Here is a 16,135-nt window from a genome sequence, read left to right as displayed (position 1 = left end):
GTATACTGGACAATGTTGACAGTGCAATGATTGGTTTTATTTCCATCCTGGGCACAATACCGATTTGGTTTATTAACAACAGCAAACTAAAGTGCATGGAACTGGCATAGATACAAGGTAATTGCAAAGTACAGATCAGGGATGGGTAAAATAAAAAAGGGAAAATGATCTCCCAAATCTGAATTTTCCATAGAGCATTATTAAATTAATTATATCAAAAATGGAAAGAATATGGCATCATTATATACTTGTTAAGAGTAGGCCACCCACCAAAACACACACCTGGCAAGGAGGGCATGAATTGGGAGATGCAATAAGGATACCAAGAAAACCACTAAAGGAGCTGCAAGGATCCTGAGCTGAGATAAGTATCATTCTATAGAAGCACTGTAATCTGTATACTCCAAAGAGTGGGGCTTTATGGAAGAGTGGCCAGAACAACCCATTGCTTAGGGAAAAAAAATACTTTGGAGTTGACCAACACCAAGTGGCAGACTTCCTAAACACAGGAAAGAAAGTTCTCTGGTCAGATGAGACTAAAACTAAATTTTTTGGCCATCAAGGGAAATGCCATGTGTGGTACAAACCCAATACTTCCAATCAACCTAAGAACACCATTTTCACTCTGAAGCTTGGTGGTTGAAACCTGTTTCAGTCTGCCAGAAATTTCAAACCGGGATGAAGGTTCAATACAACTGAAATTCTGTGGCATGACCTGAAGATTTCTGTACACCACACAATCCATCTGAGTTTTAATTATTGGAGTGGTTTTGCCCCAAGAAATTGGCAAAAATCCCCGTGGCTGGATGTGCCAAGCTAGTAGATACATACAAGAGTCTTGTTACCTGTAATTGCAGAAAAAAAAGTATTGACTTTTAATATTTTCATTTTTTGGTCTTAATTATTTTGTGAGTCACAATATAAATTTTTTTGGCCTTCAATGTGGTAGGCATGTAAATCTAATGGCTGTAAATTGTAGGTTGTAATGAAACAGGACAAATACCTGGGACGATGAATACTTTTGCAATACACTTTATACCCAATTGGTTAATTCTATTTATATCAAACTGAGGTTGGAGCCCCTACATCTAAATATGGCAAATCTAACAAAAACTTTACAATTAGAATTTTTTAGTGTATATCTGTTTTCTAGCCTAAAGAGGTGAAAGTTCTGTTGAGTATTTATTTCTCTTTCCGAAGTATGGGGAGATTTTCCATGACTTCCTGTTACACCCCTAACATAAATGGGTGTAGAAAAATTTTGCTAGACGTTCTATTTTTCTAATTCTTTTTAAATTTTGCTCAAATTATGTTTTGTGTCTCCATTTCAGGGAATTCCACTTTATTTCCTGTCTTAACAAGGCATACATATAAAAATATCCCACTAGGGACAAAGGATCTACCTTTGTGCTGGAATTGCACTTTAAGGATAGCGTTTCTATAGAGCACGCTCTGATGTATATATACTTAGTAAAGTTGTTATACCATTATACTCAACGGCCACTGGGAAATGTCAGGCTAAAAGGTGAAACTAGAAAGCTAAATACCTGATAAAGCTTGGTAAATGCTTGCAGTCAATATCAACCAGCATGCTTATTAGGTTCTGTATTCCTCATTCCCAAGCTAGAGATGAAGGGCATAGAAAAAGTTGCTTTGAGGTTTCAAAGTGCTTTGTAAATGTTTGCTAAATGTAATTCTGTTCCAGCTAGCTAGTACAAACTAAGATTAACAAATACCTGCTGTGCAGGGCGTAAAGGTAACTATTAGAACCTTTGTAGTGATTTGAGGGAATAAAATGTTTCTTTTTACAGCATTGAGACAGCACATGCGATTACAATAGGCAGGCCCTTACGCTTAGCAATCAGTTTGCAGAAGGTGCATTAGGATGGTATATCCCATGCCTACAGAATAAATGTAGGTACATATTTATATTACATATAGGCAAAAAATTTGGCAGAAAAATTCTACACAGCATATAGATTATCTGAAAAGGATTAATTTTGTGTACACCACATGCTACCACCGTAGGTATGCAACCACTAACAGCCAGTGATAGTGTTGTCTCCACCAGTGAAATAAAAAAGGAATGATAATGGCACTTTCCTATTTTTATAAAAATCAAACCTTTAAATCACACACATTATATTCTACAGTTTACTTGATATACTTTCAAAATTTGATGGCACTGGTAAAATGTTGTATTTGTTGTACTTTTAAAATAAATGAAAAAAGTCTGTTAATCTGTTTTACAGTAATCTACTCTACTCTGATTTAGTCTTCTATAACAATACGTAGGAAGCTGTTTTTTCAGCTTGCACTTTGTTCTGAATTAGTAATTTTAGGTCATCTCTGGCCTCTGAATTCCCCCTTCCCAGTTGGAGACTTATTGAAAAAAAGGTCTTCTTCTGTCTTTGGTTCTGTAGTGTGACATACTAGATCTTCATTATCCTCTTCTTCCTGCAGTGGTTAGAGAATTCTAATAATGCAGACAGTGGTGCAGCATTCTCCTAGTTAAAGATGGGTCTTGCTGTCCTGGGATCTGACAGAAGACACTATATTAGCTGGTAAGCCTGTGGTGCACAGTGTTAGAAAAGAAGGTGTGTATTGCTGAAGAATATTATTTTTATCCAGACAATGCCCTGCTGCACCAGCCAATGCTAATTAATTTTACAGACCATGTTTGAATACCCTCCGTGCTCCTTCTCCACTCAGGAACGATGCAAGTTAATGCCAGTATTCTGAAGTGTCTTAGTGCCACCAATTTAAACCTGTATTGCACATAATTTTTGGTGCAGGAAATAGAGAGAGCAGATGAAGCACATGCTTCAGTAAATATGCCCCTGCTGCCTTCCTGTACATCCTGTGGGTAAGTTATGCAGAACTCGGATTGAATATAATAGTATCTTAGGGTTAATTGAATAAGCCTACCGACTTTAGCACAGTGGCTATGTTTACTGGTTACAATTAGAAGCTCAATAAATGCTTTTATTTGTAGCTAGAAATTAGTCTTCAAGTTTTTACATAAATGGGCCCCAAGGAGTTTACAAGTTTCTGTGTCACCACACAATCTGCACAAAAGATACACTGCTCATACTATTATACATTATTGCTACCAAAGTATTTATAAGACAATGGGTAATGATGTACAAGTCATGTGTTTCTGTTGTATTCCTTTATAGCACAGCCACTGTTTGGAAGGATCTGAACCCATTTTGGGGGGAAGAGTTCACCTTGCACCTCCCACTTGGCTTCCACACGCTTTCATTCTATGTGATGGATGAAGACACTATTGGGTGAGTTTTTTTTGTTTTTGGTTTATTCCGAGATGGTTTTTTATTTGTAGGACTGTGGATATAGTAATTTGAACATTTTAGATCAGTGCTATCCTTTATACCAATATTATCTTCTGTCTTATAGTATTAAAATTTTATGTCCCTTTTACTACTGTTGGTGATCTGTTGCATATAATGCTTGGACCCAACATAAACATCAAACCAAACATTACTACTCATAATGAGAAAATATTTATTATTCCAGCAGTCAGGGATTTATCATTACATCCATCAGTCAACTAAATCATAAGCTTTTTCCCCCTATTGTGTTGAATGAGTTTTTTTAGGTAAATGTCCTAATTTATTGTGTTTTAAGATACAAGGTAATGAAGGTGAGGTGCATAGTAAATTCATTTTTAGCTCTGCGATGATGCAATGATTGCTACCCAGACGTCTACAAGTAAAGTGAAATGGGATACAGCCAGTGTTGCAGGAAAGCTAAGGAATATGAGATGGAAATGCCTGGTTTGGCACATAGAGTGTTTCAGATAGAACAGGACTTTCATTTCCAGCAGATGGTGTCTTCATCTCTCAAAATTTGAATTTGAAAATTGGTCACACATGAATATTATTTATCTACATAGCACCCCCAATTACTTTAGAGAAGACTTCCCATATGATTCCGCTGTTCATTCCTTTAACCAGCTCCTGGGGGGATGCCCCTGCTTCCTGCTTCTTGGCTTTACCTAGACCTTGTTCATTACACACCGGGCCACATTTTCCAAACCCCATGAGGCATTGAGATATTGTGGAATTCATTACCATATTATTTAGGAGGCTGTCATAAGGATAGCTTAGGGAAAGGGCCCAATGGATCTTGAATCACCCCCCTACCAGATAAATATCTTCACATGAGGTGTCACTATTATTTAACAAAATAAGAGAGACTGGGGCCACATATCATTGAGGAAACCAATTTTATCTGATTCATAAATCTGGGGCCACATGCTTTCTACACTCCTATATGGAGTTTTTTTCTTTGTTAGCTAATAACTCTCTTCCCTTGTCTGACTGGTTATCACCCCTCTCCACCTTCTACTTCCTTATTCTTTACCCACCCTTCTTCTCTATCCCTAGTTGCCCTTTGGTCTTCTGCTCTGCCTTCCTTCCATCTCTTCTCTATTCATATACTCTTCTCGTATTCTTTTCTACTGCCTATCCCCTTCTATCCACCAATCTTAAAATTGAGTAAAATAGGTCTCAGAAGGTAGGAGACAACTTCATGTGTTGGGTACTTGTCAGATTTATGTACCCTTTTGAACCCTAGTTATCCATCTTTTCTAAGTTCTCTATCTTTTCAGGGCCTAAAGAATTAGAAAGTTATGTGCTCATTTGTACTATAAATGAGTAGATCCGGGAGACCCGTGTTGCTCCAAATCTACTTCTAGGGCTTCTATTCTTTCTCTCATTCAATTTGAGCTGTCGGCCCTGGGGAAAATGAGAGACAATTCTCCTACACTCTCAATAGGACTTGCAGTTGGTACGGGAAATATTCTCTGATTTGACACCTGTTCTCTCTTATATCTTATATATCTATACTGATTGTTTGTTTACCTTGTAAGTATGTTTGGTCTATGTCATGTCCCATGTTTTTTTTTAAGTAAAGAATGTTAATAAACAAATTGATACCAGAACTACTGAAAGTCTTACTTTTCCTAAAGAAATGTTGCTTCAGATTCCACGGAGTGTTGATGACATGAATGTCTGGACACTTGGTCATGTAATCTCCACCGAAAGGGGAAATGTTGCCATGTTGAGCTCTGACTCTGGCTTTTAGCAGAACCTTTAGTTACCTAGTACCTAGGTTTTCACACTTGGCCAGCACCTAACAGAGACTGAAACAGCATTTTAATAAATATTTTGATTTGAATAACTATGATGCGTTATTTTTGTTCATCCCATAAAGACTGATTTAAAGACTGATAAACAGATTTAATATTTAAATATAGTTCTAATGCATTTTTCATTTTCTGTCTTCTAAGGATATAAAGCAGTCATCTAGCTCAAATTTTAAACTGCATAGACATACATGACTGGATACACTGGATTCAGGGTTACTGTATGTTTAGTGTTTATATATTGTCACCTATTAGTGCGTGATAGTTACTTGTCTTTCTATGTATTTCTGTGTACTCTGTCATGTCACAATTATTCTGTCTGTGTTTTTCCCATCTAACAGGCATGATGATGTTATAGGCAAGATATCACTGACTAAGGAATACATTGCATCACAACCAAGAGGTAACACCCCACCAAGTGCTTAAAACCTGTAAAAACGGTATCTAAACATAAATGCATATACAGTCATTATTCAATAAACTCTGGAAAAAGCAATGATGTGTGATTATGGAAACCAGGCAGGTACAGCTGTAGATAAAATCAATCTTTGGTTCATCAGCCAACTATGATGTAGTAATTACCACAAGCGTATTGCTTTAAGGGCCCGTCCACTGAAAACCAATATTTGTTTTTAGTAGATACTGCTATGTAAACCACCTTACAATTTCTATTATATTTTGGGATTTTTTTGGTGATAGCTCTTATCTTCCTTGGGTGTTACACATACTCGACTTTATGAAGGGGTTTCCTGTGCTGGTTGGAATATGAACCTATTTTATAAATTGAGAATGCAACAGAAGTTGCTGGAACACATGAAAGTGTATGAGAAAATAGTCAGGAATTATGGCAGGGGAAACTCACTGTTGCAGCGTCTTATAATTTAGTGGAAATCAGGAACTGACTTGGTTCTTCAGGCTTTACCTTTAACTACAAAATTATTTTTAGGTTGGGTAATCCTTTAAAATTTGCATGGTGTAATGCATTATGTGTGATTTTTAGGTATTGACAGTTGGATTAATCTGAGCCATGTAAATCCTGATGAAGAAGTCCAGGGAGAGATCTACCTTGAGTTACATATAATGCAAGATCAACATAAGTGTAACCTGCACTGCCATGTCCTAGAGGCAAGGTAAATACTGGTTTCTTCAAGGTCCAGGTAATGCTCTGTAGGTCTATTGTGTTGTATTAGATGGGAAAATTTGATAACAAAATCGAAAAAAGATATAAGAGCAAATATGAAGTTGTTGTGGTCACCTTGGTTATATTCTAGTTGTTCCGATGTAAGAGTATTTGTTAATATAAAATGCTATGAAATTAAAAATTTCTTTTAATTGTTAAGCTAATTCTGACCTGCCAAGAATGGTAGTCTGAGGCTTAGATACTTTCCCACAAGTTAAGAAGGGCCTTATCCTCCACTTCTTTATGGAGCTGAAATGCATTTATGCTGCTGTCATCATTGACCAAGCAAAGCAGCAGGTTCTTGGGCTAGAGACACTTATTTGAGTCCTTGCAAAACATATCTACCTACAATATCTATGGACATTCATCAAACAACTTTGTTTGAAGACACACTTCCATCTATGAACTTGGGTGATACAGCAAGCCAGGCATGGATCTGTTTCAGGATTGAAAACATTTGCTAACAAATGACTTTTAAGGTTCACTGATGGAAGTGTATCTTCTCCAGTCTTGGAGAGCTTTAACAAATCAGAGATTAAAGTCTTCAAAACTGCAGAAGATAGACGATCATGGGAGAACCTGGTGATTTGCTTTTAGTTGACAAATGTTTTCAATCCTGGACCAGATTAATTCCAGGTTTGCTCGATCGCCTAGGTTCTCCCACAATGGTCTGCTCCAGTCTTGGAGAACTTTAATAAATTCGATCCTATGCTTCATCTTGAAAGGGCACTCTTTTTGCAGCTGCCATAATGCTGGGAAATATAGAGTATGTAAAGGTTACGAGGAAGAAAATGTACATATGGCTGGGAACCTTCATATGTGTGAAATGTCATCTGGTATAAATAACATGAATTTATAATGATGGCCTGCATTTAAAAGCAATCCAGTATTCTAGGTAGCTGGAATACTATGCAAATCTCAGTGTTTTTTTTTCTTGTAAAAGTCAATTAGTGGCTTTACCTCTTTCGGCTCTTGGGAACGTCTATATTTATTGTATTTATGCATTTTTCCATCATATGCTGTCTGTAAATTGCCCATGTTTCTGTTGGATTTACTGGTATGTATTACCAATAGTAATCCGCAACACATTCAATACTTTCTTTTTCTGAATAATTGCCATGGGTGCACATATCATTACTGTGTTATAATATAAACCCCATGTCTGTAAGCTGTTGGCTAAGCCGAACTCCATGCCAGAATTGCCTCTGAATGTTTGCTCTGTCCTAACATAGCAATATTTTTTTGCACTTGGAAAATTACAACTTCCATTTTCACATACCATCTCTCCTTTCTGCCTAAGCAGCTGTCAACTGCAACATTTTTAAATGGCTCTTTTGTGTTACTGCAAAAAGCTGAGCCAAAAATATCAAGAGTTCTTCATAAATGTCAGCTCTTTGCCAGCAATCCTTATTTGCATCTCTATGGGGTCAGTAACTACTGCCAAAAAACCGTCTCACCCTACCCGACAATAGTTGTGTGAGGATAGACTATTATTGTGCACTTTTCAAACTTTGCCCATCTCCATAAAGGTTCTCCCCGATGGTCTTTTCACAAATGTGCTTGGGAAATACGATCTGTCATTTAATGACAATTTGCCAGCTCTGAGCATGAAGCAGAAAGGATTGTAGTTTCCTAGCAACAGGTTTATGTGCTTAGCAACCCCACAATCATTGGAAGTGTGGGGACAGCAGAAGCCAATAAAGGCCTGAGGAGTATGCGAAAGGCTTTTCACACAAAGAAAAAACTATATAAAGGGTGGAAATAATGACTGACAATCTAAGGCACAAAATAACATTGTGGGTGTGTGTTGTGTTTAATCCGCTAGCACACGATTTATAATGAACACAGGGAGATGTATTGATATTTGCTGAATAAAATGATATGATTTTTACATGCAGCATCATAAATGAATGAGACATAGGCGCTGTGAAGGTGCTAGGAGTGCCTGCTAATGCACAGTAAACTTTACAGATTATGTGGCCCCTAGTGACTTGAAGCAAAGGTTCACTTCAAACCTGCAGCAGAAAAGTAAATGGAAAATGTGCTTGGTTGTTTAGAACAAAATCTCCCCTTTCCATTGATTTATAAGGGGACCCTAGTGCCCATTGAACCTCATCATTCAGCACAGAGCTGGGAAGAGTGGCTGCTCCTGGTACAGGACAAGGTAGGCATACAGAACAGCGGCTTGGCTAAAAAAACGAAAATAAAAACCTTTGCTTGTTCCTCAGATTTGCTGTCTTTAAGAACCATATTATCTTCACTTACTATTACTCGTACTGACACCAGTGCACGCTCTTGTTTATCTTGGAAGGGGCTGCTAGCGATTAAGTGATGGAACCAGTTCATGCTGAGGATAACCCCAAAAAGTATTTCAGATGCAGGGGATTCTTCAGATGGCATCATTTTTACAGGAGAGTAAAAAGATGCAAGGCAGTGACTGACATACCCACCTGTGCAGAACTGACTTGGGGCCATTGTGAGGGCCCCTGTTGGGTAGCAGTGTGGCCTCCTTGCAGTGGGGTGAATTTAGTTATGGAAAAAAATCTCTCCTATATGATTTGCACTACTTACAATAACATTTTGTTAATGTATTGACTAAATGGGAAATAAATGGAAGTGGAAGCTGGAAATAAATTGGCATACCGTTTCTGGTATGGTACCGCTCATAGGACTTACTAATATCGCCTTTCAGAGGGAAGAATCCAATTTAAAGAGCAAACATAGAAAAGAAGTAGAAGTTAGAAACCACTCAGGTGGCATCTGCTGTAGTTCTTTTCCCTGGCCCAGCTTACAAGTAAATAGCACTTTAGAATGAATGTCACCTTTATAAATGTGAAAAGTGCTAACTACCGGTATATCGACCACCATAGCTAAATTTACATTCGTAACCCTAACTATTTTTGTTTTATTGTCATACTGCTGGGTTATATGAGATTAGGGAACAAAGGTACTTGTTTTATTCTAAAGCTGTCCTATAAAATGTATCTTATCTTAGTAAACTCATGATAATGAACTTCCTGGTAATGAGAGTTGTTGGACTGGTATGCACTGCTGCTGATTTGAAAAATGACATTCTTGTTGAGCAAGATTTCATCATTTGTCTCCTCAGAGATTTAGCACCTCGGGACATCTCTGGTACATCAGACCCTTTTGTACGTATCTTCTGCAACAATCAGACTTTGGAGACCTCAGTAAGTGCACTACTCCTTTATGAATAGGATGTTTTATGATTTTATTGTACAAATACAATTTTGTTTGGTTACACTATATACACAATGACTTATTCTCCTCCTTGCCTTTTGGTTCTTGAAGTTTGTTGTGTAAATCAATTTACATGAACATCTAAACTGTGTAGTTGTGTTTAATAAACATTTGCAGAGAGTAGGTTTTTTAACTCCTTCATGAAAACATGAATAAGCCTTGCATACTGTGAAACTTTAGGGACACGTAAAAAATGATAATTTAATTTAGTTTTGCATACATAATTTCTTGTACAGGTTGAATATCAGGCATCTGGCAACCTTGGAACCTGAGGTGTGTCGGATTTTTCGAAAATAACAGATTTTTTTTTTATACTTACCTCCACACACAGGCCAGCCTTCCTCTTGCAGCACTGCGGACATCTGGCACAGTTCCAGCGAGCAGGCAGGAGGGACGTATCAATGTGTATGTAGTGTAGCAAGCAAGTGTTTCTGCAGAACAGCGACAAAACATTACTGGTCAAACAGTGTACTGCAGTCCCTGAGACTAGGTTGAACAAAGTTAGGTTCTTCATTTCTGTTTTTTGTTCTGTTTTTACATGTTTATATAGTTGTCCATAATATAGTACAATGCAGTATTCATAAAAACGCAAGCTCAATAGTTCAGAGCAAGTTGGTAATCTCAGTATTGTAAAACAATTACTTTGTTTTGACTATTCTGTATAAAAATAACTGATTATTCATAAATTATCTACCTTACAGCAAGACATTTATTCATGTTCTAGTTGTTGGTCGTTTTGCAACCATTGGACATATTCTTCCAAAAGCATTCATTCCACTTTTACCAGCCCTGATAGTTAATTATACTTATTACCAATTTTTTTTTTTAACACATGGAGTTTAACCACCTTACCGATAAGCCCGACCTTGGTACGGGCTAAAAAAAGTTACTATTTTCGATAAGCATACAGTGAGAAAAGTTCAGGTTTATGGATCACTTACCTGGTCCCGCTGCGATCGTCCATCCGTCGTGTTCCAGCGTCGTCCTCCAGCGTCGGGTGTCCTCTCAGGGAAGAAGAAGCCGGCCGGCTTCTTCTTCTAAACTGGCCGGCTTAGAAGAAAAAGCCGGCCGGCTTCTTCTCCCTCCGTTCTGTCCAGCGTCGATCGCAAAAAAAAAAATTACTTACCTTCTCCCTCCGCTCCTCCGGACACGTCTTCTCTCTTCTGTCTTCAGCCGGCGAGTGCAGTGACGATCACCGGGGTTTCCGGGTGACGTCGCTGCATGCGTCGGCGCGGGCGGGAGGCAGGGCGGGAAATTCAAAATTTTGTATTGAGTTCCTTTGCATTGAACTCAATACAAAAAAGCTGTATTGAGTCTAATACAAAGAAATCCTTAAATAATATATATATAATTGTATTATATATATATTGTATAAGCTACTGTACATTACATTATACACTATTTTTTTTTTTAAACTTTTTTTTAGTTTTTTTTTTAAAGATTTTTTTTTTAAAAGGTTTTTTATGTTTTTTAAAAAAAAAATTTATTATTAAATTTATAAAATTTTGGACATATTTTGGTGAGTTATGCGGTAGTTCGGTGAATTAGAGCCTACAATCCAAAATAAATTTCCATGCAAAAAATGTAACACTTTTTGCATGGAAGTTTGGAAAGTACATTTTTTATATTCATATTATCTACTAGAACCCCTGTTCGGACATATTTCTGTAAGTTACAGGTCTACAATTTAAAAAAAAAAATTCATGAAAAACAGTGGATCACTTTTGGTACAGAAATCTAGACCTCAGTGTAACGCTCAGGTGGTTAATCAATAGTCTTTTTATTATTATTATTATTATTTATTTATTTATTTTAATAGAACAACTGTGAGAAATGTTTTGTCAGGGTTTTTAATGGCGTCTGTATCTTGCTGCACCTGTACAACATCTGCTTTGGTTCATCAAAAACTTTTTTTCCAGGTAATCAAAAGAACACGTTTTCCCCGCTGGAATGAGGTCCTAGAGTTTGATTTACGAGGGATAGAAGAACTTGATCCTGCAGATCAAGTCATCAGCATTGAAGTTTGGGATTGGGATATGGTTGGAAAAAATGATTTTCTTGGGCGTGTAAGTGTCTGTCCTCTTTTACCTTTCTATCCCTTCTTACTTTGTCTCTCTTTCCTACTGTTTCATTAGATTTCTTAACCTTTGTATGAAAGACCTTCCTTTTTTTTGTGATTCCACATATGTTTAAACAATGTCTACCATCACTCACCCTGTCAACAACCCCCTCCAGGTGTGCTTTCCCTTGGAGCCCCTTCACAGAAATCCTGCGGTGACTGGCTGGTTTCGTCTCCTACCTTTTGGAAACACAGATGAGGAGAATGGGTAGAACTATCCTTGTTGTTTGATATCATCATATCATGAAATTGTTTCCAAAAGGAGGGCAGGGTAGAAATGGGACAGTGAGCCTATCCTTACATTGTATATCTAGATTATTTTTATAGCATTTATATATTTATAATGTGCACAGTAATGTGGGTCATCTTATTTGTTATTTATCACATTGGGACACTAGATTTCACAATTATTAATAGACACATTCAAATGATACATAAATAATAAGGCAAATATTCTTATCAGAAGTGCAGAACTTAACCTACTACTCAACTGTTTCCCAAGAGAAAGCTCAAGTTAAAAATATTCAATACTTTATTAAACATACCAATAGTGTGTTCCACTATGTTAATTTTCACATATACAGCATATGATGCATTTAAAGCGTGTCTCTGGTTAATACATGTTACAGTTGTACAGAAACAGTAAGCAAATGGTTAATAGTTGCTAGTCCCATTTAGAAGAACTGGTTTAGTAAATTTGAGTAATTTTCATCACTTTAGTTCCCAACACCTATTATAACTGATTACGATTAGTAGTGAAATGTCTTCTACATCAGAATGTAACAAATTACTTCTAGCCATACCATACCATGGATCAATGAGAATCTTCACAAACATTGAGCAGCTGTTAAAGTTCATCCAAACCAAGTAAAGGAGTTAGATTCTACAATCCACTTTACTTTGTCCTTTTTAATTTCTTTTCTTTTTTAGCTCATTGTATCTTTGTTACAGTTTATAAAGACCACTTAATCCGAAGTTCAGATATGGCAGTAGCAGAAAAAAAATAATTTCATGCATTACCAGAGTGTTATGAGCTTATTTTTCATTTCATCAGTAAAGGTCATTTACAATCTGGAATGAAATGTATGTCTGCCACATAAAGGTTCCTTGCTTTTAGTGGTTTCCTTCACTGATTCCATTTAGTTTAGCAGTAATCCTATGCATAAGTGCACCTGAAGCTGCTAGTTGACAAGCTATAACATTTACTACCCCTGGCAGCTTGTATTTGATGGATCATGCCTGGATGCAGTTAGCTTTATTTTGAGTGCATAAAAAAATTAAATGGAGGCTCCTACAATTTAGTAAACATTAATGATCCTTGTACTTTTAATGAAAGCACATTCAGCCATTTAAAAAAAAAAAAAAAAAAAAAACGGAAAAGAACAACTGCTAAAGAGTAAAATGTAATATGTTTCTGTTTTTTAACTTTTTGAGTTATAGCATGTTTCTATATATATTTTTGTAGATTCATCCTAGTCAATATGACTGTTTTCTGGAGTTTGCAAATGACCTCTACTCTTTGTATGTCGCTTTGTATCCCATCCGAACCTGAGTCACATTGTAATTTTATTTTTTATATAGAGGGAAACTTGGATCACTACGTGTCAAGGTCAGCTTATCTGAGGAGCGTATTCTTCCCTCTGTGTATTATCAGAATCTCATTCAGCTCCTGGTAGAGTCTGTTCAGTCCCCTGACCAGGTGGGATGCACATATAATTGTAAAGCCATTGGTAGCTAAACATTTTGAGTAAGATGTAAACATTTCTGTTCTTCTATCCAGGGTGACTGCAGTCTGCTGGCTCTACTAGAAGATATGTGTTCTGCTGAGAGCCGACAAGAAGTAGCAGTTAAACTGGTGAAAATCTTTCTAGGACAGGGCATGGCAGTAGCCTTCCTTGACAGACTGAATATGCGAGAGGTGAATCGAACTGGTGAGGTCATCTTTGTCAAATGCTTCATATTATCATCATGTCCTCCAGACCTTCATCCAACATTTCATTGATGCCTTCACCGCATAAGTATTGAAGCATTGATATCAAAAACATTTTAAACAATAGAAACGTTTAAAATTTCTTGACTCCACTAGATGTTTTAGGTTGTACTAGATTTCAGGTTTAAAAACTTAATTTGGTACTATTGAGCTTCATTCCAGAGGTGAAGTGTTCATCACTCAACTCCAGGTTCTTGCCCTGGGTGAAATATGAAGGCTGTCATTGTTGGTGGCATTCTGGAAATGCTAGATGGGTCAGTGTACTCCTTTACTTACTACAAGGTCCTCTCCCCTTTCGTCTTTATCACTACAACATTTTACATGTTTCTTCAACTGTAAAAAAAAAACAAAAAAACTTCATCTCACGCATTAACAGTGAGATCAGCACTCATTTTAAAGAAGAGCCTGGAAGAAAGAATATGACAACATTGAATGGAACTGCGAGCCAAGACAGCGTGGGACTCTTTGGGTGCGTTTTGTACATTGATTGAGGGCTTTTAACAAGTAAAGGTAAATTATATTATTTTTTTTCTATGAAAGTTCCGTGTTAAGGATTTGGATGGTGGTTCCATGTTTTGCAATAACTAAGAGTATGCAAAGATTACAATAAATAAGATAAATCCCAGCGCATTCACACATACTTCCACAATAAAATATATATCTGCAGTTGGTGTTTTCTTTAGAAAATTGAACTTCTTTCTAATCCAGCACAAGTTATTACGTTTTTTTGTTTTTTTTTATTTTCCTATCATGGCAGACTTTTTAAAATATATTTTTCTTATTTGTAGGTGATCCAAACACTCTTTTCCGTTCAAATTCCCTTGCTTCTAAATCAATGGAGCAGTATATGAAGGTAAAGTTATCATGATTCCTGCATTAACTCTATGTTCTACTTCCCCATTTCCACCTTAAAGTAGAACTCCAGCCAAATTGCTTTTTTTTATTATTTTTGCACAAAGTATTCCCTGACAGAGTTATAATCTCTGTCAGGGAATTCATTATAATTTCAGGTTGTCAGGGTAATAATTATCTCTGTACACACAGGCTACTCTGTTCTCTGCCAAGCAACTTGTTCTTTTCTATCATCAGATAAAAATGGAGGACAAGTGTGAGGCTCCATTCTGCACTGGTATACTAGTAGTGCTCATTGGTGGATGTCTGTTAGCTATCCAACACAGATCATGAACAACCTGACAAAGTGATTTTAGGATGCACCTGTACCAACACTATATTTTTTTTTTTTACTTGAGATGATCAGGAACAGGTATTTTAGGTGATAAAATCTAGTGTGTTTATGGACCCCAAGGAGAAAATGTGTTTTCACTTCCTCTAAGACACAACAAAGAGTGGGAAAGTATCTAATCAAAATTAACGGGAGTTGCTTTCCCTTTTAAGAGACTCCATCTATGTTTTTATTTATTTTATACTCCATCTACTATTTATTTTGCAATAGTTATAAAGTTTAGATTATTCCCTAACTTTATGTCTCAATCTTCAGGACAAATATTCAATAGGAATGCATCTACCAACCCAGATAAAGACTAAAAAATGCAGACGATGCCCCCCCCCCCTTCTTTTTCAAACGTACAGAGAAAAGACTATGGCTGGAGTCTCACTTTGAGTCACTAAATTGTACATCATTTGTACCTCTCACACATTGCCATTCTTCTGCCAGATAGTGGGCATGCCATACCTTCATGAAGTATTACGGCCCATTATAACCCGGATCTTTGAGGAAAAGAAATATGTTGAACTTGATCCCTGCAAGATTGATCTAAATCGTAGTAGGTAAGAAGACAAAATAGCATATGTCCTTGGGATTCTTAGACTTGGTAAATTTGGTGAAGCTGTGCTTTGTAGGTCAAAGCAGTAGGTTTACTTTAAAGGGGAACTTTACCCTCCCCTTTTCATTTTTGAAATGACCACAATAAATATACTTGAATGAGCACAACTGCACATTGCTATCTTGGTTCAAGAGACAGCGATCACTTCCCCCTGACTGCTAGTAAACTGTTCTAAAGCCTTCAGGGATTTCAATGTCACACTTCCCATGAGGCTTCAGGATGGCCTACCTGCATGTGCAGTACTCCTTGCTTAGATGAGAATGAGGAAGAGAAGGGAAATAATGTTAAGTACCTTTAAACATTTTTAGATGATTCAGTAACCAGGAGGGAATAGGAACTTTATTGTAGAAAACAAAATTTATACGGAAAGGTCTGCTTTATTTTTTTCCCCCCAATCAGTTTTCCTGCATTGTATAAGAACAGGTTTGCTAAAAGGACACACATTGGTTTATAACACCATATTAATTCTGTTTGTTTTCAATTTGTTTTAATTAATATAAAATGTAGATTTAGAAACATTGAACCTCAGAATGGGAAAAATTCTGCACTTAGCAATATGCTGATGTGTGCT

The 16,135-nt window shown here is 36.8% G+C and overlaps 1 protein-coding gene across 2 annotated transcripts in view; it reads left to right on the top strand.

Moving 5' to 3' along the window:
* Positions 1-16,135, top strand: part of RASAL1 (RAS protein activator like 1) — a 52,782-nt gene that overhangs the window by 25,614 nt on the left and 11,033 nt on the right. For both annotated transcript variants that reach the window (XM_072415314.1, XM_072415312.1), the window contains exons 3-12: positions 3,180-3,293; positions 5,512-5,573; positions 6,171-6,300; positions 9,460-9,541; positions 11,531-11,677; positions 11,847-11,938; positions 13,312-13,429; positions 13,511-13,661; positions 14,509-14,573; positions 15,396-15,508. In XM_072415314.1, coding sequence (XP_072271415.1) covers positions 3,274-3,293; positions 5,512-5,573; positions 6,171-6,300; positions 9,460-9,541; positions 11,531-11,677; positions 11,847-11,938; positions 13,312-13,429; positions 13,511-13,661; positions 14,509-14,573; positions 15,396-15,508 — 980 coding nt within the window. In that variant the 5' untranslated portion in view covers positions 3,180-3,273. The remainder of the gene's footprint in view (positions 1-3,179; positions 3,294-5,511; positions 5,574-6,170; positions 6,301-9,459; positions 9,542-11,530; positions 11,678-11,846; positions 11,939-13,311; positions 13,430-13,510; positions 13,662-14,508; positions 14,574-15,395; positions 15,509-16,135) is intronic.

This window comes from Pyxicephalus adspersus, chromosome 6 (genome assembly GCF_032062135.1).
Source record: "Pyxicephalus adspersus chromosome 6, UCB_Pads_2.0, whole genome shotgun sequence".
In the NCBI taxonomy this organism is placed as follows: Eukaryota; Metazoa; Chordata; class Amphibia; order Anura; family Pyxicephalidae; genus Pyxicephalus; species Pyxicephalus adspersus.
The sequence above is the reverse complement of the archived record's forward strand: the minus strand, read 5'-3'. Positions and strand labels throughout refer to the sequence as shown.